Raw genomic sequence first — 27,293 nt, 5'->3', positions numbered from 1 at the left:
AGTGAACTTTCAAAACCAAGTTATAAAAACACACAACATTAAAATCTATTGCTACAATGCTTTAAAATGATAACTGGCACTAACCCTGCTGCAGTGATCCTCTTCTACTTCTATCTCATTTCTGAACGAAGGAACCACCTCCCTGCCTTCATTCCAGTACATCCCTCGCCTTCTGTCTGACACGATACAAGTTTTACTTTGTCCTGGCTCCTGCTGCCTACGCCTCGCAATAGATGTGACATTGAGAGGTGTGTTGTACGGAGGTATTTTCTGCTCCCATTCCGAAATACAGGAAGCTACAGAAATGCTGCTGCAAGAGTTAGAGCGCCTATGTAGCTGTTGACTCATGAGTTGCTGGCCGTTGGAAATCTGAGCAATATAGTTACTAGAAAGCTAAAAAAATTGAAGAGAAATTAATGAGCGAGAGTTGAAAAACTGAGAAACAATTCATTACTTTGCTATAATTTTAGCTCGTGAAGACATAATTTATAACTTGTCTTTTTTTAAGACAATTTTTGTTCTGAATTACTAATTTTACACTAAATTTGTGTTTATACTAAATTTTTAAGTATAAATAGAAATTTGAGAAATATAATAAATTTAAAACAAAAAAATTGATTCTCATAGTAATAGTCAGCTAGTTGATTCTCATAGAAATAGTCAGCTAATCTGAACAAATCTTCTCTAGTACTATGAAGTTACTACACAACACAACTACAAACAACTTACAGGTATGGGTGATGGAGAAACAGATCTCTGAGTCACTTTTTCTCGATCGCGCTCCCGAGAGGGCCTCTCTGGCTTTTCGGTTTTGGGCTCAGTAACGATAGCCTTCAGTTGTTTCAGTTTCTCATCCTTCACCCAGAGTTTATTTTGCATCTCCAGCTGTTTGGCTGCCACTCGACGCTCCTGAAGGTTTATGAATGGCAATAAGTAGTCTAATTCAGTTACACCAAACCAACTGCATCAGTTCACCTGAACATTTTATTTCCTAAAGATGATAGTTCTTCAAAATGCTAATTAATTTGCTGTGACTTGTTAGGGCAGAGAAAAAAGGTAAAGGGGACGGAGTAGTGGCTGCTGTTGCCACCACTAAAACACTCTGTGTCATTCAGTCGTGTCTGACTCTTCGAGACCCCGTGGACTGTAGCCTGCCAGGCTCCTCTGTCCATGAAATTCTCCAGGCAAGAATACTGGAGTGGGCTACCATTCCCTTCTCCAGGAAATCTTCCTGATCCAGGGACTGAACCCAGGTCTCCCGCACTGCAGGCAGATTCTTTACCAGCTGAGCCACCAGGGACCCCAGTACAAGCCGTTCAGAACCCTACAGTTAGAAATCAGTCACCCATGAGACGGGGGCTGTGGGAGTGGCACTCACGCATTCTTTCTCCCACTTCATGGTGGTTTCCGTCACCATGCCTTGCAGCCTGGCTTCCAGTCTACGTTTGTCAGAAAACTGTCGCTGAAGTTTTTCATTCTGGGTTTCAAGCTCCTGTTGCAGATTGCGCTTATCTTCCTCATAGATGGTTGTTGTTTTCTCTAGAATCTCAACCTGGGAATGTAGACCATTAAGTTCAACATTTGATGTGTAAACATTTCAAGTAGCTTTAAAATAATCTCTCTCACAATCTGCCTGTGCAAGCACAGTTATGGAAAGAAGAATCATGGAGAAAACCTTTTCCTCTAAAATTTCATCTGAATGCCCATCTCTGTTCCTAGAAATGAGAACTTTTAAACAAGCTCCTCACTGAAAGATGAAGTTATAATTGATTTCATGTGAAAATTACTGTTCCCTAACACTAAGGCCTAAAATTTTGTTTTTATAAAGGCCACTTTCAGAATAGAGAAACTGTATTGGTTGAGATTAGCTTCTCTAGAATGAATCATGCATCCCCTAAATTATCCTCAGTAGTAAGTCAAAAAGCAATTTATAATCAAAACTAAAACACCAGAACATTCTCTTCAATTGGTAAGGTCTGTGTCATAAAGAGTATTCTACCCTTTTATTGCCTTTCACTAACAGTTCCTCTATGGGGGGAATGGGATGAAGATTAGTAAATAACCAAGTGATAACTCCCAAGGAAGCAGCAGCTGCAGGTCCGTACAGCAGAATAGCTAAATCAAAGACCAGTGTTAAATGTCCAGCACATACATCCATTATAATAACCCCAAAACCAACCTTATATTCTAAAGTTTTGTTTTTCTTCTCAAGTCGTTCTATTTCCAGTTTCTGTCCTGAGATCACCTTTTCTTTTTCATTTAGTTTTCCTTGAATATAGTTTTCTTTATTTAAAACAGCATTGTCAAATTCTTGTAACAAAGCCTTAAAAGTAATAGCTGAAACAAAAGCATGCAGGCAAGTTTACTCCAATTCCAAAGCAACTGGTGAAGTCAACTTTTATAACTGTCATTTATATAAAATGAAGCTCTTCAGCAAATACCCCTTTGAAAGTCTATAATCAGAAAACAAGTCTGGAAGGAAATCAAGAGTTCCTCAAATCCACAAAAGAGATACTTTTGTTACTGAAAAAACACTTAAGTCTTTGATTTTGCACTATAGCATAAATAATTTGTTTCAGAACAAATGCAGAAACAAACAGAAGTAACACTAGCTTTAGGGACAGTTAGTTCAAGTTAGTTCAATCCCTATGTACCATTCACTAGTCAGTGACGTGGGCAAGTTGTTTCTGAGCATGTTTCTTCATTTCAAAATGGAGATTTAAGTACCATTTAATCTCACATTTTTCTTATGATGGTGATAAGAATACATACATTCAGTGAGCACTTCCTATGTACCAGGATGTCATATGTGATTTTCATATATCATCTCTTACCCTTATATTTAACACACTCCCCCTCTGAGGCAGGAACAATTATAATCCCATTTTGCAGTCAGAAACTAGAAATAAAGGATTAAGTAATTTTCTCAAAGATACAGTTATTATGATGTAATAATACATGTTAAATGCCTTGCATATAAATAACTAGTAGGAGCTAAGAAGTAGCTCTTATCCCTTTCATCATGACTGTTAATTTTTAAAAGGGAGAAATTCACATCCACTTTGATCTTCTGCTTTACGTTCTTAGGATATAAAATGATGCCTTGGGGGCTACTAAAGTTCAGAGGCAACCCTTCCTTGAAAGATGCTGTCCCAACACAAAACTCCCTGCAAGTTTCTCCTGTTAAGATGACTATAAACAGCTTGCCCTTACACTGCCTGTTAAACTCCTCAATCATCATCTGTCGTAGGTGATGTCGTCTCTCTAGTGCTTCGATCAGCCTGGGAAGAGTCTGCTCATCATTGACATCCAGAAGTTCGCAGGATGGCAAAGGTGGGAAACTCTGTAAAACCACTTCTGAAACCAGCGGTTCTGTATGGAGTTGTTTAAAAAAAAAAGTTACACAGGAGAGAAAGAGTTATTCAAACAAGTTTAACACTGGTAAGAGCCCCAGTCCAATTAACAGTGTACTTTGTTGGGTCATCATATTTCCTTAAAAATGAGTTATATGAGTTGTAAAGAAGAAAAAATGAAAAAAATGTCAGTATATAATAAAAGAAATGTGATTTATACTTTGGTTCAGACTTTTTTTTGCACTTGTTTGTTGAGGGGAAAGAAAGTGAACAGTTTTCTTAAGTGAAATAGATTTAAAAAAGAGAGAGACAGACTCAGCAGCAGGCAGATGACGCACAGCAGCTCATACCGTCTCCAACAGGACCTGCCCGGGCCTGGTTTCTGTATCGCCTCCCCGGTGTTAAACCACATATGGCCTTGTCTGTTGGTCTGGCTACTTCAACTTCTTGGGTCACTTCTGCAAATCTCATTACTTGCTAAGATACAAAACAGGGTTTGATTTTGTTTTTATATATAAGCTTTTGCAGTCTTTCTTCAGAAATCAGTAAGACAGTAATAGATTGGTCATTAGTTCACTTCTGTAACCAGTGGTTCTGTATCAGTTTTTAAAATGTTCAAAATGTTATTCTTCACATGTAAATGGTTTTCTCTACAGAAACTCAGATTTCATAAAGGCATTAAAATTACCAAGCTTTCTTCATAATCTTCAGCCTTTGGATTCACACACACGATCAGGCGTACTTTCCCTTCCCCATCAAAGTAGTTCTTGAACAGATGGGTTAACTTTGAATCTCGATATGGAACCATCTATAAATATATTCAAACCCAAATACATCAGGCAGAAACTGCACACAAACAAAACTACACAAAGTATACAAACAACCAAAGGCTGCTGCTCACCTTGTTAGTACCATAAGTTTGGTTCTCTCTCAGGACCTCCATACATGTTCTCAGTGTCATTAGTGACTGGTTAATGTTACCTGATAGAAAAATGTACACAGAAGTCATTTGAAGACACCAATGGAGTAGCTAGAGCATGGTCTGTTTGTCTGTGAAATATCTACTTCATGGAACTCTTAGATAGAAATTACAAATGACAGATTTTAGTGGGCTCAGCTTAAAGAACTGTCCATATATGGCAATGTTGCAGGAGAGTGTAAGTACCGGGATTCTTATGTAAAGACTCTCCACTGAATGTAACATTATACTTCATGACCCGTAAGGTTTGTTTCAAATCTTAAATGCCATGAAAGAGGATATTGAGTACAGATGTTTAATATCCTCTAAACCATGCCCCTGTTTCAGGCTACAGTTGGCTCCATCCAGACATCGATGTCTCCCTTGCACCAGAAGGAGCTCCTGTTTCTACCAGTCAGGTGTCTCAAGAGCCAACTAAATCTGTTCCCTCTATATCTAAAGAAGGTTTCTTAGGCAGCATGCTTGTTAGTCCTGGCCACTCGTTTGAATTTCTGAGTTAGGGCAAGTCTGACAGATCTATCAAGCCAACAATACAGGAGATCTCACCTGCAGAAACCCTAAAAGTATTACAACACAGAAAAGTTTTTTCATTTTGAAACCATGCTTTCATTCTTGGCCACCTTTCAAAATACAGAGCTCATCTGTGCCTCCAAGATATTCCATGATTCATGCTTTCTCCCCCTTGACCCCAGCTCGCACTGTCCTTCCTCCGTTCTTCCATGTGTTCTTCAAAACCCATATCGCTGCTAGCAGACTTGCCATACCCTCAGACCTCTCACAGAATGATCCATTCCATCTCTTTCTCTAATGGCCACCTGTGATCTGGATGTAGTCCATGGGTACACTTCAGGGAGTGTGCATACATGGTTGGGAAGTAAATGCATCTTTTTTCTTACTAACCTCTGAAATTTAGCTATTTCTTCAATTATGAATGTAGGCCAAACACCTACAGTAATGGTAATAGTAGTACTTGTGCTTTTTAATCAACAGAAGTCACAGATAACTTTTATAACAGTTTATTGCCTATCTCAAGATACTTACATTCATTGCTACTTTGAAATTATGTAGTTATAGACATGCTGTCAGGTTTAAGGCATTAATAAAGCACATAAATTACTGTATGACAAAGGTTTTAAGAAAACTTTTAAAAACACATTTCAGTCTAATTGGTTTCTTTGTAATCCTGTATTTTATGGTATACATTCTAAAATATTCTGAATCATATCCACAGGCTTCACCCCACCCATGATGCAAAACCGTACAACCTTATTTTTATTTCCCAGAAGAGTGGTGCTTCTCCTGCAGCCTTGTGAATAAAAGTTGCCTACTTTCTAAAAGCATGACATATTAAAAGGATGGTGAGCAGCAGGCGGCCAGCCGCATTTTCCTAGTCCCTTGCTGTTGTTCTTCAAACACATTCCCCTTACATGCCAGCTCCTGGGTCAACTTCAGCATCTAACAGGAAGGTCACTCTAACATGCCATCAGAGGGCCCAGACCGCAAGTCCAGGAAATCTTTCTCTAGCATTACAGCCACGCCCTGAACCTTGTCACTCAGAACTCCGAAACCTCTAGAAACCTGAGGTTGTCATGTGCCCCAGCCACAAACCAGCCCCAGTCTACTTTTAACTCCCTAACCGTGTCACCTCTTCCCCATCATGTCAACACTGATAAGGTTTCTGTTCTTGTCCCCAAAGCATCAGAATCCTCAGGTTTCTTCTTTCCTTCCAATCCAGCTAAACCTGCTTTTCCAAGGTCAGTCCTTCCTCTTGTGATATGGATTCTGGATGCTTTGTCTTTTCATATAGACGTATATACTGCGTGTGTGCTGTTAGTCCTAGGCAACTAAGCCCAGAGCTTCCTAGGTGGCTCAGTGGTAAGGAATTTGCCTGCCAATGCAGGAGACACAAGAGATGCAGGTTCAATCCCTGGGTTGGGAAAATCCCCTGGAAAAGGAAATGGCAACCCACTCCAGTATTCTTACCTGGAAAATCCCATGTACAGAGGAGCCTGGTGGGCTACAGTCCACCAGGTCACAAAGAATCAGACACGACTGAACACTCATGCAGAACAGCTAAGCCAGTGCACCACAGCTGCTGAGCCCATGCCCTGCAACTACTGAAGCCCGTGCACTCTAGAGCTCCTGCTTCTCAGCAAGAGAAGCCACCACAATGAGAAGCCTGCATGCTGCAACTGGAGAGTAGACCCCCTCACTGCAACCAGAGAAAACATACGCAGCAACAAAGACTCGGAACAGCAAAAAATAAAAAATTTTTTAAAAAGTGTGTGTTGAGTCACTTCATAACTCCAAGCCACCTGGCTATTACCCACTACTGTCCTTCCCAGACTCAAGGATCTATTGTCCTCGAGGCCCTGCCCTCAGTGTTCCTCCTTTTACTCCATGAATAATCTTATCTTCCCCATCGCTTCAATCATGTCTTCACTGGCAAAACCTAAACCTATAATCCTCAAGTCAAATCTCTCTCCTTCCATATCTACCTACCTCTGCATCCAGTTGCTAGGCACCTACACTTGAATAAATTGAGTATGTGCAACATACAACTCTTAGCTGCCCACACCTGCACCTCAAACTACTTCTCCTCAATCAAGGTTTTCTTTGATTTATCCTCCTCTCTTCCTTCCTCTCCACATCCAGGTGGGCCTGCTTCCAAACTAGCTCTTAGTTTTGGCTGACCTTTGCCTCCAGGTGACAGGACTGCTCATCTGAATTACTGCAAAAGGTTCCCAACTGGTTTTCATCTCTCCAGACTTGCCTCTGATAATTAATCTACTACACTGGGAAAATCTTTTTAAAACTGATCCTTCACTGGCTGTGTAACAGCAGAAAGATAACAAGTTTTGGAAGTTCAACCAACCTGGGTTTGAACCAGGCTCTAACCTTGGGAAAATTACTTAACCTCTTCCAGTCTGACACAATGGGTATGATCCAATCCTGTAAAGTCAGAATCAAGAAATCAAGCCCATATACAGTAGCTGCTACTGCTGCTGCTGCTAAGTTGCTTCAGTTGTGTCCAACTCTGTGCGACCCCATAGACGGCAGCCCACCAGGCTCCCCCGTCCCTGGGATTCTCCAGGCAAGAACACTGGAGTGGGGTATCATCGCCTTCTCCGATATATAGTAGATTCTATGATAAATACTCAGCCCTTAATAATTGGTAGTCACCATTATTCCTACAACAAGAAATTCACACTAATGTGATAGTCCAGGGTCTTCATGAACTTGCCTTGCCCTCCTGCCTCAGGGGCCACAGTTCACCAACCCACACCCTCCACTCCAGCTGCCCTGACCATGCCATGTTCTCCCAGGGATGATGGCTTTAATCCCATTGCTCTTCTAAGAGCTCATGCCTCATCAGCTCCACGCATTCTTCGCCAAAGCCCCATCTCACATACAGCCCCAGAATGGATGGAATAGCCTGGCTCTGTATTCCCATAGCACCTGCTGCTCACCTCCCTCACGCTCTACTAGCTGTTTGCCTCTCTTGTACTAGGTATGTCTTCAATTCCTGTAACACAGTAGGTACTCCATGAATGTTATTAGCATAAATCATATCATAAATGGCTGTACTAAATGAAAAATTAAAAAAGAAAAACAGATTTCAGATGGCTTTTGTGTTCAAAGATTTTTCCTATCTCCGGAAGCCGATTTTTACCACTGTGAATGTTGGAGGAACTATTAAATCACTTAATTTTATGGACCACTCTAGCCATAGATATAACACTTTCAACAGGAATATAACTTACTTTATATTTAGTCACTTTTCCTCACTCTTAGGCTTCCCTGGTGGCTTAGTAAAGAATCTGCATGCAAGATAGGAGACCACCTGCAGCATGGAGACGCAGGTTCAATCCCTGAGTTGGAAAGATCCTCTAGAGAAGGAATTGGCAACCCACTCCAGTATTCTTGCATGGAAAATCTCACAGACAGAGGAGCCTGGAGGGCTACAGTCCATGGGGTCCCAAGAGTCAGACATGACTTTGCGACTAAACCACCACGTCATTCTTAGAGAAATTAGTGTAACCGATCAACATGAAACCAGCGTAACTAAAGAAGAAGCACTAGTCACTTAGCCTCTAAATTTTTAGTCAAATTTCAGACAGTTAGGCTTAAACCATCAATAAGCAGGCAATAAACTGGCACTGCGAGTTTTTGAAAGTTGTAGCAATAAGTAAATACTATGCTTTGCTCACCAGCTTCACGTAATCTGTTCCCTTCTGCTTTTGTCCGGTTAGTTCTTTCACTTCCAGCAAGATCTACCAAGGACAACTGGCTAATAGTGATTTGTTCTTTTTCCTGAAGGGAAGATAATGCCAATCACATGAGTTTACAGTGTTCTTTAAATATGTTCAAGTGAAATTAAGTCTTACGAATATAAGGTTTACATAATACAAAATGCATAATAAGGGGGAAGGATACATGTTTGGGGGGAACAGTTTACTAAAAGCATATGATAAATATCCTCATGACATTACTTGCAGACTATGTTACACTGTAAGCTCCATAAAAACAGGAACTCTGTCTTTCAGCCACTTCATCTCCAGTACCGCAGTTTCAAGTACTCAGTAGGAGCTCAATAAATGTCTGCTAAATAGTCTAGAGCAAGACTAAACATTTGTATAATGAGATATTTAATAATCTTACAGCGTAATAATTTCATGATACTCTAATAACTTTTATAAGAAAGTCAAGAGACACATAACTGATATTACTAATACATTAGATGTGATTCAGAGGAAAGCAAGTGTATAGAGACTGAGAAGCATTTTCTAGCTAACGTTTATCAAGTGCTGACTGTAAGCCAAGCAATGGCTTTACATGCATCACCTCATTTAATCCTCACAGCATTACAACTGGAATTTTGTTGTGAAAAAGGTTTACAAATCTTTATAAATATCTAATAGAGGGGATTAAATATGTTATGATTCATTGTTTTTCTCTGAAGACTCATTTTGTATGCAGAAATTGTTTATCACATAGAAATTATTTATTATGTAGAGGAGTTTATAACAACTAGGTAATTACAGCTAGTAAATGCATACAAACCAGAATTCAAATCCTGGTGGTCTTTAGTACCATGCCGTACCATCTACTGCCATCTGAAAACCTTCGTGATATACCACAATTTCACAGTATGTTTTGAATGGGATTACATTTTAATACCTTAAACTCATTAAATGATTTTTACATTCAGGCTCAGATGCTGTTACTAATTAATATAAGCCTTGCAGCATAAAAGGCCCAGCTTTAAACAGTGACCAGCAGCTGCAGGCTCCACTGGCCTGTCACCAAGAGAGAACAGTCTAAAACTGACCACTCCTGAAAAGTTTGTTGGTAACATTTTAAAACCAGGAACAATTTCTACATACAAAATGAGTCTTCAGAGAAAAACAATGAATCATATTTTGTCTCCTCTATTAGATATTTATAAAGATTTGTAAATCTTTTTCACAACAAAATTCCAGGTTCTATGATTTAATAGCCGGTTTCCTAGAACAAGAGTTTCCCTGGTGGCTCAGATGGTAAAGAATCTGCCTATAATGCGGGAGACTCAGGTTCTATCCCTGGGTCGGGAAGATCCCCTGGAGAAGGGAATGGTAACCCACTCCAATATTCTTGCCTGGCGAATCCCATGGACAGAGGAGCCTGGCAGGCTACAGTCCATGGGGTCTCAAACAGTCGGACGACTGAGTCATGAGCAACTAACACTTCCCAGAACTATACTACCTAATTAATGGAACATTTTTTAAAAATGTCATCAGCTACACATAAGATAATTCTAGCACAGTATTCAGTGTAATGAAACCTTCATGATTTAACCCTAATTCCTAAATTAAGGATTCAGAACAGGAAAAACTCCACACATTAAACCTTTACCTGTAAGACGTTGTCTCCATCTGCATCCAAGGGAGCCTGAACTAATTTAATGTTGAACACACTATGGGAACGGCTCGACTCATGATTCAAATGTGTGTTAGCAATTCGTCGCTTTTTCTGGCCTACAGTGACAGAGAAATCATTGCTCATTTCAGTGTATATACTTTCTACCCAACTAAAAAGTATTGTCAGTAGAGTAGCAACTTTCAGGATTATATTTATCACTTTATATATTTGTACTTCTAACTCTGCTTCTAACCTCTCCAGAAAACTTCAAAAGCCTCCTCAGTAGATTTCACTTCTACTTCTGTACATCCTGCAACGTACATGTTATGGTTCTTGTCTTCACGAAGCAGTTTAGATTGTGGAGGTCTAGGGGAAAGAAAAAAACATTAGTTTCCTAAACTATCCCAGGACTTAAGGACTAAAATGTCAGGCAACATGATATCCATTCTTACAATGGGAATAAGCCTAAGCAAGACTCCAGAAGAATATTACACTTGGATAAGAATAAGGATATACAGTTAAGATTAGTTACATAACAGGAATCTATTTTGTTATAAAAGCTTTGCTCTAATTGATTCCTACAAAGCACATGAAACAACACTTACTAATCAGAGATCACAGTAGTGGTAAGCACCATCACATGCAAAGGTTAAGCATCAAAATCTAGCATTTTCTTAATTTTAAAAGATCAACAGATTGAGCTGGTTCTGTCAACAACAAAACAAATTCAGAAGGAGTTTGGTATATACCAGGAGTGGCAATCCTTTCAAAGTGGCTGGTCAAGTTTTACTCTTAAGGTAGGATGAAGATGGGGAAGATGCTGCCTGTTTGGCCTCAGTCGTGTGAATAGTTGGGGCAGAAACAGTCACCAGCCACCATTATTCAGCCAATGGCAGATTTCTCAGGAAGAAGGGACTTAGATAAGGTAGCAGCCGGCCCAGGACCAATGAAAAATCACCTACATGCGAACATGCCACAAATGCCAACCACTAGTATAACTGCACCCTTCTCCTTAAGAAAAGAGTCAACACATCACATACACAAAATCTGTGTTCCTCATGGGTGTGCTGCAACTGTTCCACCTACCAAAGGAATAAGGCAGACGTTACTGTTTCTACAGCAGCCATCTCATAACAACACATTCAGTCTAGAGTATGTGACAGTTACAGTGAGTCATATCTTTAAAATTCTCCTTCATTGTATCAAAAACTAAACCTTAAATCAGCTCAAAAACAAAACAAAACAAAACAGGTTAAACACCACCCTAACAAAATGAATTCACTGCCAAATAAGCACCCTGTGAGTTCATTCAAGGTGTTACCAGGAAGGTTACAAGGCATACAGTCACATTTGTCAGTCATTTACATAATATAAACAAGATAGGCTTCTTAGAAAACAATCTCATTTGGAACAGATCAAACAGAAACTTGGTACATGTGCAGAGTGAAAGTGATTGGTAGCAACAAATGACATCAAAAAAGTTTAGGAAACTGGTACACACAACTGACACTTTGAAACAAGTAATTAGTCTGTGGTGGTTTAGTTGACAAGTCATGTCCGACTCTTAGGACCCCACGGACTATAGCCTGCCAGGCTCCTCTGTCCATAGGATTTCCCGGGCAAGAATACTGGAGTGGGTTGCTATTTCCTTCTCCAGGGGATCTGTCCAACCCAGGGATCGAACCCAGGTCTCCTGCATTGCAGGCGGATTCTTTACCAAGTGAGCCACCAGGGAAGCCTGATAATAATTTAGTCTATAAACACTAAGTATTTAATATAAATACTAAGTTAAAAAGTAATTCATCTATAAAATAGTCTATAAACTCTTTAATATAAATATTATATTTATAATATAAAGTGGATATACTGACACCTCAGTGTAATGGTTTTCCAAATCTAGCTGTTCCTTCAATAATATCTGACTGAGTCATATACGCAAATGTTAAATATATAATACAGGTCTTCACATTATTCACGTCTTAAGAGGCCCTAACAGACAGCATTGAAGACAAGCATTTAGCTGAAGACTATGAACAAGGTACTGTTATTAGATGTGAGACTCTGGAGTCCACTCTGGCACAGAGGTAACATGTAATGCAGACTGTAGCTGGCCTTCAGTCTCAGCAGGGCAAGACCCAAGGAAATCTAAGGCACAGTCTTTTAACTCTGGTGCAATGACAATACGGATGTCGCTTCTTATTAATCAATGATGGAAGGTATGTGACTATGAGCTGTGCAGACAGCAGCTTTAGGCTCCATTCTGTGGAGATCACCAGGACACAGATTACAGGCTGCAAATTCCCAACATTAAGTGTTAGGTTCTTGAAAGGTAGCCCCAAGGCACATCTATAGGGACACTTATTTATACAATTAAGATCTTTCTCAAAATATAGCCTAGGGCCAAGAGTTTTTAAAAGTAAAGTGAAAGTGAAGTCGCTCAGTCATGACTCTTTGCGACCCTGTGGACTATAGCCCACCAGGCTCCTCCATCCATGGGATTCTCCAGGCAAGAATACTGGAGTGGGTTGCCATTTCCTTCTCCAAAAGTAAAGTCTAAAGCAAATATTCTCCTTAGATGCTTTAACCACTGGTTTTCCTAATACAACTAACTATATATCAAGTAAATAACAGAACTATTCACCACACACCAACTGCATGATATATGAGTTATATTTCATTTTTAAAACAGAAGTAAGCTTTATCCCCATTTATAGCTGAGGAAACTAAGGTCACTGATGTGAAGTGACTTCGTCAAGGTTAGTCAGCTAAGAAGGGACTCTCTCCACTACTTACTTAGGCTTTATGGGATCAAATGGCACCTCTTCCAATAGATCATATATGTAATTATTATATATTTCAATATAAGAGACAAATACACCATAGACACTATCTTCATCAACCTCTTCTGCTTTGCAAAATTCTTGTACATTTATCATATCTGCAAACTCTGGATCTACTTGTCGTCTGAAAAAAGAAAAAAAAAGTCTCAATCTCATCTTACACATTATGAGAAATGACCTCTATTACAAGCAAGAATGCACAGAGCAACTTTATTCATACTCATGGCTGGGCCAACGTTCTCCCATGTCTTCCCAGATACACGGCACAGACTTTTATACCTTCTTTCACCCCGAGTGGCACCTTTTCCCTACACAGTGATTCAAGAGCAGTGCATTCAAAACCAAATAGAACATCTGAGCAAAAATAATTAAGAACATCCCTCAACTTTTATCTCACTAAAGTCAATTGTCAGACCAACTTCTCCACTTCTGACCTGACCAGACAGGGTTCCCATGAGGCCAGAATTAAAACATATAATTACTTACTTGCTAGAGGGGGTCTTTGGATTGGGTGTGGCTTCTCTCTTCTGCCGTTCTAATAAAGCATCAACTTCACATTGTATATCCATACTATTCCTATCATTAGATTTAAAAACCTTGAAGTGAGGGCAAAAATCAGACCATAATTTTTAGACTTTGTCATAAATAGTAAGAAATATATTTAAGAAACAAGACAGTTAACATTTAAACACATTTAAGGTTTTAAAAGGTATTCAGTGCCTTAGCTCTCCCTTAATAATTATATTCACAGGTATTTTAGCACCTATGTCTTTTAGTGAGAGTCACAATACAATTTAAAAAAAACCACACACACTTACATATCGTTTAGCTTGAAATGACCCTATACTGTTAAAGAGCATGTCCAAACAGCGAGGAAGCAGCCCTCCTTCCCCTGGAGAGCCAGTCATAGTGTGAGTTTTTCCGCTTCCCGTCACACCATATGTAAAAAGGAGACCTACAACATAACAAGCCACAATTATATGTGAAAGTCACAATGGGTTGTATCTTAAAAGTTCTTCACTTATAATATTTCTAATACTGTATTAGAAAACACTTAATATTAACTACTCGATACCTCAATAAATAAGGTAAATGCTGACAACACAAATGGAGAAATCACAGTAAAACAGTAATAGGGAGCCTCTGACAGCCCACTTACATCAGTGGACAGACCATCCACACAGAAAATCAATAAGGAAACACAGGCCTTATATGACACTTCTCACCAGAGACTTAACTGATATTTATAGAACATCCTGTCCAAAAGCAACAGAATACACATTCGTCGCAGGTGCGCATGAAACATTTTCCAGGATAGATCATATGCTGGATAACAAAATAAGTCTCAGTAAATTTAAGAAAATTGAAATCATATCAGACATCTTTTCTGACCACAACACTAGAAGATTAGAAATCGATCACAAGAAAAAAAACTGTCAAAAAACCCCAAACAAGTGGAGGCTAAACGATGCTACTAAACAACTGATAGATCACTGAAGAAATCAGAAAATCAAAGAATACCTGAAGATAAATGACAACAAAAACATAATAATTAAAAACCTATGTGATGCAGGAAAAGCAGTTCTAACAGGGAAGTTTATAGCAATACAGTCTTACCTCAGAAAACAAGAAAAATCTCAAACAACTTACCCTTACACCTGAAGCAACTTTGTTGCTCAGTCGGTAAAGAATCTGCCTGCAATGCAGGAGACCCAGGTTCAATTCCTGGGTCGGGAAGATCCCCTGGAGAAGGAAATGGCAACCCACTCCAGTATTCTTGCCTGGAGAATCCCATGGACAGAGGAGCCTGACAGGCTACAGTCCATGGGGTCACAAGAGTCAGACACGACTTAGCAACTAAACCACCACCATCACCACCAAAACAACTAGAAAAAGAACAACCAAAACCCAAATCAAGTAGAACAAAAGAATTTATAAAGATTAGAGCAGAATTAAATAGAGATGAAGAAAACAACAGAAAGGAGCAATGAAACTAAAATCTGGTTTGCTGACCAATCACAAGTACTAAAATTGAAACTGACTGGAAAAATCCCAAACAAAAAAGTCCAGAAACAGATGGCTTCACAGGCAAATATCAAACATTTAAAGAAGAGTTTGTATCTATCCCTCTGAAACTATCCCCAAAAAATTGCAGAAGAAATAATCCCATTCTATTAGGCCATTATAATCCTGATAAAAAAGTCAAGAATACCTCAAAAAAAAAATTACACAGATGAATACGCTGCTCATCTCTTGATAAACAAAGACACAAAAATCCTCAGCAAAGTACTAGCAAAGCAAACCTAACAATACATTAAAAGCATCACACACCATGATCAAGAGGGATTTATCCCAGGTATGCAATGATTTTTCAATATCCGCAGATCAGTCAGTGTGATACACTACATTAACAAACTGAATAAAAGCCATATATGTGATCATCTCAATAGGTGCAGAAATGCCTTTGAAAAAATTCAGCAAGCATTTGATAAACTGCCCAGAAAGTGGGTACTAAGGGAACACAATAAAGGCCATATGTGAAAAACCTACAGCTAACGTCACTTACTCAATGGTGAAAAGCGGAATGAATTCCCATTAAGAAGCTCAGGAACAAGAAAAGGATGTCCACTATCACCAGTTTTATTCAACATAGTTTTGGAAGTCCTAACCACAGAAAACAGGGAAGAAGAAGAAATAAAAGGAATCCAAACTGGAAAAGAAGATCCAGCAATCCCACTACTGGGAATACACCTGGAGAAAACTGTAACTCAAAAAGATACATGCCCCTCAGTGTTTACTGCAGGACTATTTACAATAGCCAGGATGTGGAAACAACCTAAATGTCCATCAACAGAGGAAGAGATAAAGAAATTGTGGTATACAAACACATGGAATATTACTCAGCCATTAAAATGCATGAAATAATGCCATTTGCATAATATTGATGGGCCTGTAGATTATCAGACTAAGTGAAGCTAAGTCAAATATCACATGATATTGCTTATATGCAGAATCTAAAAAAAAATAAAAATGATAAATGTACCTACTTACAAAACAAACAAACTCACAGGCTTAGAAAACAAACTTAACAAGGTTACCAAAGGGAAGGGGTAAATTGGTATTTTGGGATTGACATATAAACACTGCTTATTTAAAATAGATAACCAACAAGGACCTACTATATAGCACAGGGAACTCTAGTCAGTATTATGTAATAACCTAAACTGGGAAAGAACCTGAAAAAGAACAGATACAAGTATACGCAGAAGTGAACCACTTTGCTGTACACTAACATGACATTCTTAATCAACTACACTCCAATATAAAATATAAACTTTAAAAAGAGGACTGAATCAGGAAGAAATAGAAAATATAAACAGACCAATAATAACCAAATAGATTAAATCAGTAATCATAAACCTCCCAACAGAGAAAACCCGAGGACAAGATGGTTACACTGAAGAATTCTATCAAACATTTAAAGAGTCACCAACATCAGTCCTTCTCGAGCTCTTCACAAAAATTTGAGAAGGGAACTTTCAAACTCATTCTATGAGGCCAGCATTAACCTGAAACCAAAGCCAGGTAATGACACCGCAGGAAATGAGAACTACAGACCCGACATCCCTGATGAATATAGGAACAGGAAGTCTCGACAAAGTATCAGCAAACTGAATTCAAGAACAGTTAAAAATAATTATACATAACAACCAAGTGGGATTTATGCCTTGAATGTAAGGATGGTTCAATGTAAGGAATTCAATAAACATATTAATAAAAGATAAAATCACATGATCATCTCAATAGACGCAGAAAAACAATTTGACAAAATACAACATTCTTTCATGATAAAAACCCTAAGCAGATTGGGTACAGAAGAAACATACCTAAACATAATGAAGTTTCTGAAGAAAATTTAAAAACTACCTTGAAAAGATATTTACACCCCCCATTCATTTCAGAATTATTTACAATAGCCAAGACGTGGAAACAACCTAAGCATCCACAAACCAATGGACAAAGAAATATGTTATATAAACACAATGGAATATTATTCAGCTGTAATAAGGAAAGGGCTTCCCTGGTGGCTCAGCTGGAAAGAATGTGTGTGCAATGTAGGAGACCTGGGTTCGATCCCTGGATTGGGAAGATACCCTGGAGAAGGGAACAGCTACCACTCCAGTATTTTGGCCTGGAGAATTCCATAGACTGTATAGTCCATGGGGTCACAAAGAGTCGGACACAAGTGAGTGACTTTCACTTTCATAATAAGGAATAAAATCTTGCCATTTGAGACAACCGTCGGACACAAGTGAGTGACTTTCACTTTCATAATAAGGAATAAAATCTTGCCATTTGAGACAACCTGGATAAACCTTGAGCACATTATGCTAAGTGAGCTAAGTCAAACAAGTACTCTGATGTCACTTATTTGTGGAATTTTATAAAGCCAAACTTGTAAAAATCAAGTAAAACAGGGGTTACTTGGGAACAGTAAGTGGGAGGAGAGAAGAGATGTTAAGTTTACTACTTACAACAAGGGTAAATAAGACCTAGAGATATAATGCACAGTACAGTGAATATAGACAACAGTACTATATTATAATGGAGATAGAAATAGCAACCCACTCCAGTATTCTTGCCTGAGAAATCCTGGCAAGAGGAGCCTGGCAGGCTACAGCCCATGGGTCACAAAGAGTTGGACACGACTTAGTGACTGCTGCTGCTGCTGCTAAGTCACTTCAGTTGTGTCTGACTCTGTGCGACCCCAGAGATGGCAGCCCACCAGGCTCTCCTGTCCCTGGGATTCTCCAGGCAAGAACACCGGAGTGGGTTGCCATTCCCTTCTCCAGTGCATGAAAGTGAAAAGTGAAAGGGAAGTCACTCAGTCGTGTCCGACTCTTAGCGACCCCATGGACTGCAGCTTACCAGGCTCCTCCGTCCATGGGATTTTCCAGGCAAGAGTACTGGAGTGGGGTGCCATTGCCTTCTCCGTAGTGACTAAACAACTGTATTACAAATATCCAACTAGCTAAGAGACTAGAACTTAATTATTCCAACTACTAAAAAGAAAGAATAATTATGAAATATGATAGAGGTGCTAATTATTGCTACAATGGCAATCACATTACAATATATAAATGATCTAATTATACATATAAGGTGCTGTAACCTTATAAATATATACAAATTATATTATCATTTAATATATTTATAATATATTAAATATTAATATTAATATATTAATATATTATCATTATATTTCAATTAAAAGATAAGTAGCTTTTTGCAATTGTTAAAAAAAAAAGCACTAGAAAATACAAGAATAATCTCAAGTAAAGAACATAACCTGATATCAAAAGCAACTAGAGAAAGAACAAACAGAACTCAGAGTAGAAAGAAAGAGAAATCATAAAGGTTGGAGCAGAAATAAATGAAACAGAGATAAAGAAAACAACAGAAAAGAACAATGAAACTAAAGGTGGTTATTTGAAAAGATATACAAAATTCACAAACCTATGGCCAGACTCCTCATGAAAAAAAGGGAGAGGGATCAAATCAAGAAAATTACAATTGAAATAGGAGACTAGAGAAATATATACAATCAGAAGAGACTACCACAATTAAGTGTTTGCCAATAAAATGGGTAACATAGAAGAAATGGACAAATTCTTAGAAAGGCATAATCTCCCAAGACTAACCAGGAAGAAACAGAAAATATGAAAAAACCAATCATAAGTACTGAAATTGAAACTGTGATTAAAACCTCCAGCAAACAAAAGTCCAGAACCGCACGGCCTCACTGGAAAATTCTATCACACATTAAGGGAAGTGTTAACACCTATCCTTCTGAAAATATTCCAAAAAAACTGCAGTTAGGAACACTCCCAAACTCATTCAACAAGGCCACCACTCACCCTGACATCAAAACTAGACAAGGATACCACAGAAAAAGAGAAAATTACAGGCCATTATCTTTGATGAATAAGGTCACAAAAATTCTCAACAAAATACTAGCAAACTGAAATCCGACAACATATTAAAAAAGTCATAGAGCATGATCAAGTTGGGTTCATCCCAGGATTCCAAGAATGATTCAACATACATAAAATCAATGTGATACACACTAATAAAAGAAAGGACCAAAGCCACATGATTATCTCAATAGCTGCAGAAAAAGCATTTGACAAAATTCAATATCCATTCATGATAAAAATCCTTCTGAAACTGGGTACAGAGGGAACATATCTCAATATAAAAACTATTTATGACAAACCCACAGAAAATGGTGAAAAGCTGAATGAAAGCCTTCCCACTAAAATCTGGAATAAGACAAGGATGTCCACTCTCACCACTTCTCTTCAACATAGGATTGGAAGTGCTAGTCAAAGCAATCAGACAAGAAAAAGAAATAAAAAGCAATTACATTGGTTAGAAAGAGGTAAATTGTCATTATACACAGATGACATGATAACATATACAGAAAACCCTAAAGTGGTTTTTCCACACAAAACCACTAGAACTGATAAACAAATTCAGTAAGGTAGCTGCTGCTGCTGCTGCTGAGTCGCTTTAGTCATGTCCGACTCTGTGCGACCCCATAGACGGCAGCCCACCAGGCTCCGCCATCCCTGGGATTCTCCAGGCAAGAACACTGGAGTGGGTGGCCATTGCCTTCTCCAGTGCATGAAAGTGAAAAGTGAAAGGGAAGTCGCTCAGTCGTGTCCGACTCTTCACGACCCCATGGACTACAGCCTACCAGGCTCCTCCATCCATGGGATTTTCTAGGCAAGAGTACTGGAGTGGGTGGCCATTGCCTTCTCCAGAGTAAGGTAGCAGGATACAAGATTAATCTTGTATCCATACAGATATCAGTTGCATTTCTTTACACTAACAATGAAATAGCAAAAAGTGAATGTAAATAAACAAGAAATGGAGGGACTGGGAAGCCTGGCATGCTGTATATAGTCCATGGGGTTGTGAAGAGTTGGACATGACTTGGCATCTGAACAACAACAAATAAACAATCCCTTTTAACTCACACCAAAAAACATAAAATGCTTAGGAATGAATATCACCAAGGAGGTGAAAGACATATGCTGAGAGCTATAAAACATTAATAAAGAAAACTAAAAATGATTCAAAGAAATAGAAAGATATATCCCATGGTCTTGGATTGGAAAAACTAATTTTTCTAAAAGAGCCAGACTACCCAAAGCAATCTACAGATTTAATGTGACTTCTATTAAACTACCAATGGTACTTTTCACAAAAATAGAACAAATAATACTAAAATTAACATGAAACCAAAAGACCCAGAATTGCCAAAGCAATCCTGAGGAAAAAGAACAAAGCAAGAGACATAACTCTCTCAGACTTCAGACAATACTACAAGGCTACAGTAATCAAAACAACAGGATATTGGCACGAAAACAGATAGGTGGATCAATGGAACAAAATAGAGAACCCCAAAGCAAACCCACACACCTATAAACAATTAATCTTTTTTTACCAACTAATCTTTGATAAAGCAAGCAAGAATATACAATGGAGAAAAGACAGTGTCTGTGGCAAGTGGTGTTGGGAAAGAGGACAGCCACATGTAAACTGATGAAGAAAGAACATACCCTTACACCATACACAAAAATAAACTTGAAATGGCTTAATAATATAACTAATAGTAAGACACTGGGAGTTCCCTAGTGGTCTACTGATTAGGATTTGGAGCTTTCACTGTGGTGGCCCAGGTTCAGTCCCTGGTTGGAAAACTCCTGCATGCCACATGGAATGACCAGAAAGCAAACAACTAAGAGGATATCATAAAACTTCTAGAAGAGAACATAGGCAAGATGTTTTTGACATAAACAGTAACAAATGTTTTCTTGGGTTAGTCTCCCAAGGCAATAAAAATAAAAGCAAAAAGAAACAAATGGGACCTAACCAAACTTACAAGTTTTGCACGGAAAAGGAAACCATCAACAAAATGAAAAGACAACCAACAGACTGGGAGAAAACATTTGCAAAAATTGTGACCAACAAGGGATATATCTCCAAAATACAAACAACCCATGCACCCTGTTTATTTAACTTATATGCAGAGTATATCATGTGACGTGACAGGCTGGATGAAGCACAAGCTGGAATCAAGATTGCAGGGAGAAATATCAATAACCTCAGATATGCAGGTGACACCATCCTTATAACAGAAAGCAAAAAGGAACTAAAGAGCCTCTTGAAGGTGAAAGAGGAGTGAAAAAGCTGGCTTAAAACACAACAATCAAAAAAACTAAGATCATGGAATCTGATCCCATCACTTCATGGCGAACAGACAGGGAAACAATGGAAACAGTGAGAGACTTAATTTTCTTGGGCTCCAAAATCACTGTAGATGGTGACTGCACCCATGAAATTAAAAGACGCTTGCTCCTTGGAAGAAAAGCTGTGACAAACCTAGACAGTGCATTAAAAAGCAGACATTACTTTGCCAAGAAAAGTCCATATAGTCAAAGCTATGGTTTTTCCAGTAGTCATGTATGGATGTGAGAGATGGACCATAAAGAAGGCTGAGCGCCAAAGAACTGATGCTCTTGAACTGTGGTGTGGGAGAAGACTCTTGAGAGTCCCTTGGACAGTAAAGAGATCCAACCAGTCCATCCTAAAGGAAATCAGTCCTGAATATTCATTGGAAGGACTGATGCTGAAGCTCCAATACTTTGCCCACATGATGCAAAGAGCCAACTTCACTGGAAAAGACCCTGATGCTGGGAAAGATTGAAGGCAGGAGGAGAAGGGGACGACAGAGGATGAGATGGTTGGATGGCATCACTGACTCAATGCACATGAGTCTGAGCAAGCTCCGGGAGATGGTGAAGGACAGGGAGGCCTGGCGTGCGGCAGTCCGTGGGGTCACAGAGCAGACACAACAGAGCAACTGAACAACATGCATCTCTTTTACAAAAACAACCAACCCAATCACAGAACGGACAGAAGACCTAAGTAGACATCTCCCCGAAGACGACATACAGATGGCCAAGAGGCACATGAAAAGATCATCAGCATCACTAGTCATTAGAGAAATGCAATTCAGAACTACAATAAGGTACCACGTCACACCAGTCAGAATGGCCCTCATCAAGAAGTCTACAAACAACAAATGCTGGAGAGGGTCTGGAGAAAAGAGAACCCTTCTATATTGTTGGTGGGTTTGTAAACTGGTATACCACTAAGGAGAACAGTATGGAGGTTACTTAAAAACCTAAATTAGAGCCATTATAGGATGCAGCAATCCCATTCCTGGACATATATCTAAAGAAAACCGTGTTTTGAAAGGATACATGCACCCCAGTGTTCATGGTTTACAATAGCCAAGACATGGAAACAACATAAATGTTCACTGACAGATGAATAGATAAAGACATGGTGTACACAAATACATACACAGAGATACTGGAATATCACTCAGCCACACACACACAAAAAAGAATGAAACAGTGCCACTGCAGCAACAAGGATGGATTTAGAGATGACCATACTAAGTCAGAAAAAGACAAATAACATGATAAAACTTACATGTGGAATTGAAATATGACACAGATCAACATATCTACAAAACAGAAACAGACTCACAGATATAGAGAACAGATTAGGGAAGGAGGAGGAGTTTGGAGTTAGCAGAGGCAAATTATTATACATAGGATGGATGAACAAGGTCCTATTATATAGCACAAGGAAATACATTTACTATCCTGGGACAAACCATAACTGAAAATATAAAAAAGAATATATATGTGTATAACTGAGTCACTCTGCAGTACAGAAGAAATTAACATAACATTGTAAATCAACTATACGTCATTTAAAAAAAAAAAGGCACTCCCAACAAACAAAAGTCCAAGACCAGACAGTTTCACAGGAGAATTCTATCAAATGTTTAGAGAATAGTTAACATCTATTCTTCTGAAACTCTTCTAAAACAACTGCAGAGAAAGGAACTCTCCCAGACTCATTCTATAAGGCCACTATCATTCTGATACCAAAATCAGAGAATTATGACAAAAAAGAAAATTACAGGCAAAGATGACTGAGGAGTATAGATGCAAAAATTCTCAACCAAATACTAGCAAAGCACAACCAACAATACGTTATCAACTACAAACTGGCACTTGCCAAGAGCATTTGCCGCCTGAACCCTATGCTGCTTCAGGTGCCAACCTTCAACACCCTCTGAGGGGAATTCAGGGTGGACAGTGAGTCACTCTGTGCTCTAGGGAAACTGGTGGAAAAGGTCTTTAGATAGTTAGATATTTTCAGGAACTGATTTCATGATCCAAATCCTTGCCTCTCTTCATATCTAGAAAATCACTAAATCCCTTCATAGTGACATCAGCTGACAACTAGCAGAAAAGCTTTTGTAAAGTAAGCGCTATATTGCACTGAACTTCCCCTTCACCAAAATCTTTATGTTGACTTTCCCCCACTACTTCTTTAAACCGGTCTCTCAGAGCTATCTGAGGTGCTGTCTCCCGGGCTACAGTCCTCATTTTGCCCCAAATAAAATTTAACTCACAACTTTGAAAACTCATCTTTTCAGTCAACACATAAAAAGGATCTTAAACTATTTTCAAGTGGGATTTATCTCAAGGATACAGCATTTTTCAGTTTCCACAAATCAATCAATGTGATTCACCACATTAGCAAACTGAGAAATAAAAATCCTTTGATCATCTCAATAAATGCAGAAAATGCTTTTGTCAAAAACCTCTCCAGAAAGTGGGCATAGAGGGAACACACCTCAACATAATAAAGGCCATATATGACAAACCTGCAGTTTACGCCCGTACTCAATGGTGAAAAGCTGAAAGCATTCCCTCAGGTTAGGAACAAGATGAGGATGTTTACTAACCATTTTTACTTAACATGTGTTAGAAGTCCTAGCCACAATCCAAGAAGAAACGAAAAAGAAGTCCAGAAGGAAAAGAAGTAAAACTGTCACTGTTTGAAGATGATATGATGACACAGAAAATCCTAAAGATGCTACCAGAAAACTACTATAGCTCCTCAATGAATCTGGTAAAGTTGCAGGATACAAAATTAATACACAGAAATCTCTTGCATTCCTATACACTAACAATGAAAGACTAGAAAGAGAAATTAAGGAAATAATCCTATTTACTATCACATCAAAAAGAATAAACCTAGGACTGAACCTACCTTGGTAGGCAAAAGATCTGTACTTTGAAAACTGTAAGACACTGAAGAAAGAAATTGAAGATGACACAAATGGCAAGTTATACCCTGTTCTTGGATTGGAAGAATCAATATTGTCAAAATGACTATACTCCCCAAGGCAATCTACAGATTCAATGCAGTTTCTCTCAAATTTCCAACAGCATTTTTCATAAAACTAAAACAAAAATTTTCTTTACATTTATACAGAAACACAAAACACCCCAATAGTCAAAGCAATCCTTTGAAAGAAAAACGAAGTGGGAGCAATCAGGCTCCCTGACTTCAGACTATACTACAAACCTACAGAAATCAAAATGGTACAATACTCGCACACACAAAAAAACACAATTATAGGTCAAAGGAACAGGAAAGAAAGCCTAGAAACACACACCTATGGTCAATTTGCGACAAAGGAGGCAAGAATGTATAATGGAGAAAAGGGTCTCTTCAATAAGTGGTGCTGAGAAAACTTGACAGCTACATGTAAAAAAAAAAAAAATGAAATTAGAATATTCTCTAACACCATACACAAAAATAAACTCAAAATAGATTAAAGACCTAAATGTAAGGCCAAATGCTATAAAGCTCTTAGAGGAAAACATAAGCAGCACACACTCTGACATAAATCAGTGAGATAACTTTTGGACCCACCTTCAAGGGTAATAAAAACAAAAATAAATGGGACCTAGTTAAAATGTAAATCTTTTGCACAGTAAAGGAAACCATCTACAAATTGAAAAAACAACCAACAGACTGGGAGAAAACATTTGTAAATGATGTGACCAACAAGAGATTAATCTCCAAGATACAGTTCATGCAGCTCTACATCCAAAACAATCAAATAAAAAACGGGCAGAAGACCTAAATAGACATTTCCCCAAAGAAGATATACAGATGGCCAAGAGGCACATGAAAAGATGCTCAGCATTGCTCGTTATTAGAGAAATGCAAATCAAAACTACAATGAGATATCCCCTCAAACTGGTCAGAATGGCCATCATCAAACAGTCTATACACAATAAATGCTGGAGAGGGCATGGAGATAAGGGAACCCTCCTGCAGTGTTGGTGGGAATGTAAATTGGTACACCACTAGGAGAACAGTATGGAGATTCCTTAAAAAACTAAAAATAGAGCTACCATAGGATGCAGCAATGCCACTACTGGGGCATATATTCAGAGTAAACTATGGTTTGAAAGGATACATGCACCCCAGTATTCACTGCAGCACTGTTTACAATAGCCAGGACATGGAAGCAACCTCAAATGTCCATCAACAGATGAATGGATAAAGGCATGGTACATGTATCAAACGGAATATTACTCAGCCATAAAAAGAATGAAATAATGTCATTTGCAGCAACATAGATGGGCCTGGAGATTAATCATACTAAGTGAATAAGTAAGTAAATCAGACAGAGAAAGACAAATATCACATGATATCCCTTAGATGTAGAATCTAAAAAAAAAAAAAGTACACCAATAAACCTATTTATAAAACAGAAACAGTCTCACAGACTTAGAAAACAAACTTATGATTACCAAAGGTTACCAAAGGAGAGGGATAAATTGGGAGTTTGAGACTGACATACACACACTACTATATTTAAAATAGATAACCAACAAGTACCTACTGTATAGCACAGGGAAATCTACTCAGTATTCTGTAATAATCTATATGGGAAAAGAATCTGAAAAGAATGGATATATGCACAACTGAATCATTTAGCTGTACACCTGAGACTAATACAACAATGCAAATCAACTATGCTGCTGCTGCTGCTAAGTCACTTAAGTCGTGTCCAACTCTGTGTGACCCCATAGACGGCAGCCCACCAGGCTCCCCCGTCCCTGGGATTCTCCAGGCAAGAACACCGGAGTGGGTTGCCATTTCCTCCTCCAATGCATGAAAGTGAAAAGTGAAAGTGAAGTCGCTCAGTCGTGTCTGACTCCCAGCGACCCCATGGACTGCAGCCTACCAGGTTCCTCCATCCATGGGATTTTCCAGGCCAGAGTACTGGAGTGGGGTGCCATCGCCTTCTCCGTAAATCAACTATACTCCAATATGAAATTTAAAAAAAATAAGTGAATTAAAAAATAAAATCAACTGCTCAAAAAAGTAGGTTTAACACAATCCTGATAAATTAACTGAGTTCAAGGCCAAACACAAAGTAAATATGTAAGTATCAAAAAAGTTTTACCAGAAGAGAAAAAGTAAAATTCAGCAAAACTCCAGAATCATACCATTTTTGCCATGAATGAGGTCATCTACCAAGGGATTAGCCACAACATCAAAGAGCTCCTTTTGGGTGGTATGAATGCCAAATACTTGTTTAAATGAATACTGAGTCTGCGGAGAAGGAAAAAATAAAAAGGACATAAATGGAATCGCACTATATCTAGGATAGAAATACATCTGCTTAAACACATTCAGATGTTTCCTTATGAACATGAAAATTAAATCTAGACATGAAAAGAATTAAATCTAGACATGAAAAGAAAAGATATCAATAGACTTTAAACTTGGAACCTTTAAAAAGTCATGACATACTTAAATTATACCAATTATAAACTGGTAAATATTTATGGTTATAGTACTGAAGTATAGTATGGTCACAACTACTGAAGTGTTTTATATACATATATGTATAAAAGTATATAAGGAGAAAAGTCTTAAGTCTACTTATGCTTCATACACTAAGGCTGATTTTGTTTTAATTAAGTGACAAAGAAGATCAAAAGGTATTATAACAATTCAGTCACAGATTTGTGAAAATCCTCAAGCATTACTTCATATACTACTTCACTGCTTTCTTTTTTTTTTAATAAAGGTGTCATTCTAAAATAGCATAACAGTAAAAAATGAAGAGTTTTGATGTATTACTTTTTTAAAACTAGAAAATAACTGTCAATATAATCTCATCTGAGTTTGTTTTTTTTTTTTTTTTTTGCCACACTGCAAGGCATGCAGGATCCTAGTTCCCTGATCAGG

At 38.4% G+C, this 27,293-nt stretch overlaps 1 protein-coding gene across 3 annotated transcripts in view; it reads right to left on the bottom strand.

Annotated features, from left to right (window-relative positions):
- Positions 1-27,293, bottom strand: part of KIF23 (kinesin family member 23) — a 40,819-nt gene that overhangs the window by 5,621 nt on the left and 7,905 nt on the right. Inside the window, exons 4-19 of one of the 3 annotated variants that reach the window (XM_070377352.1) lie at positions 26,546-26,651; positions 13,892-14,028; positions 13,560-13,669; positions 13,027-13,197; positions 11,274-11,315; positions 10,487-10,599; positions 10,228-10,349; positions 8,544-8,646; positions 4,255-4,334; positions 4,042-4,161; positions 3,704-3,830; positions 3,214-3,372; positions 2,180-2,337; positions 1,379-1,552; positions 730-909; positions 85-393 (exon numbers count right to left, since the gene is read on the bottom strand). In XM_070377352.1, coding sequence (XP_070233453.1) covers positions 85-393; positions 730-909; positions 1,379-1,552; positions 2,180-2,337; positions 3,214-3,372; positions 3,704-3,830; positions 4,042-4,161; positions 4,255-4,334; positions 8,544-8,646; positions 10,228-10,349; positions 10,487-10,599; positions 11,274-11,315; positions 13,027-13,197; positions 13,560-13,669; positions 13,892-14,028; positions 26,546-26,651 — 2,211 coding nt within the window. The remainder of the gene's footprint in view (positions 1-84; positions 394-729; positions 910-1,378; positions 1,553-2,179; positions 2,338-3,213; positions 3,373-3,703; positions 3,831-4,041; positions 4,162-4,254; positions 4,335-8,543; positions 8,647-10,227; positions 10,350-10,486; positions 10,600-11,273; positions 11,316-13,026; positions 13,198-13,559; positions 13,670-13,891; positions 14,029-26,545; positions 26,652-27,293) is intronic. The other 2 variants (XM_005909684.2, XM_070377353.1) reach the window with 2 other exon arrangements.

Source organism: Bos mutus, chromosome 10 (genome assembly GCF_027580195.1).
Source record: "Bos mutus isolate GX-2022 chromosome 10, NWIPB_WYAK_1.1, whole genome shotgun sequence".
NCBI lineage: Eukaryota > Metazoa > Chordata > Mammalia > Artiodactyla > Bovidae > Bos > Bos mutus.
Note: the sequence above shows the minus strand (reverse complement) of the source record. Positions and strands in the feature narration are given on the sequence as shown.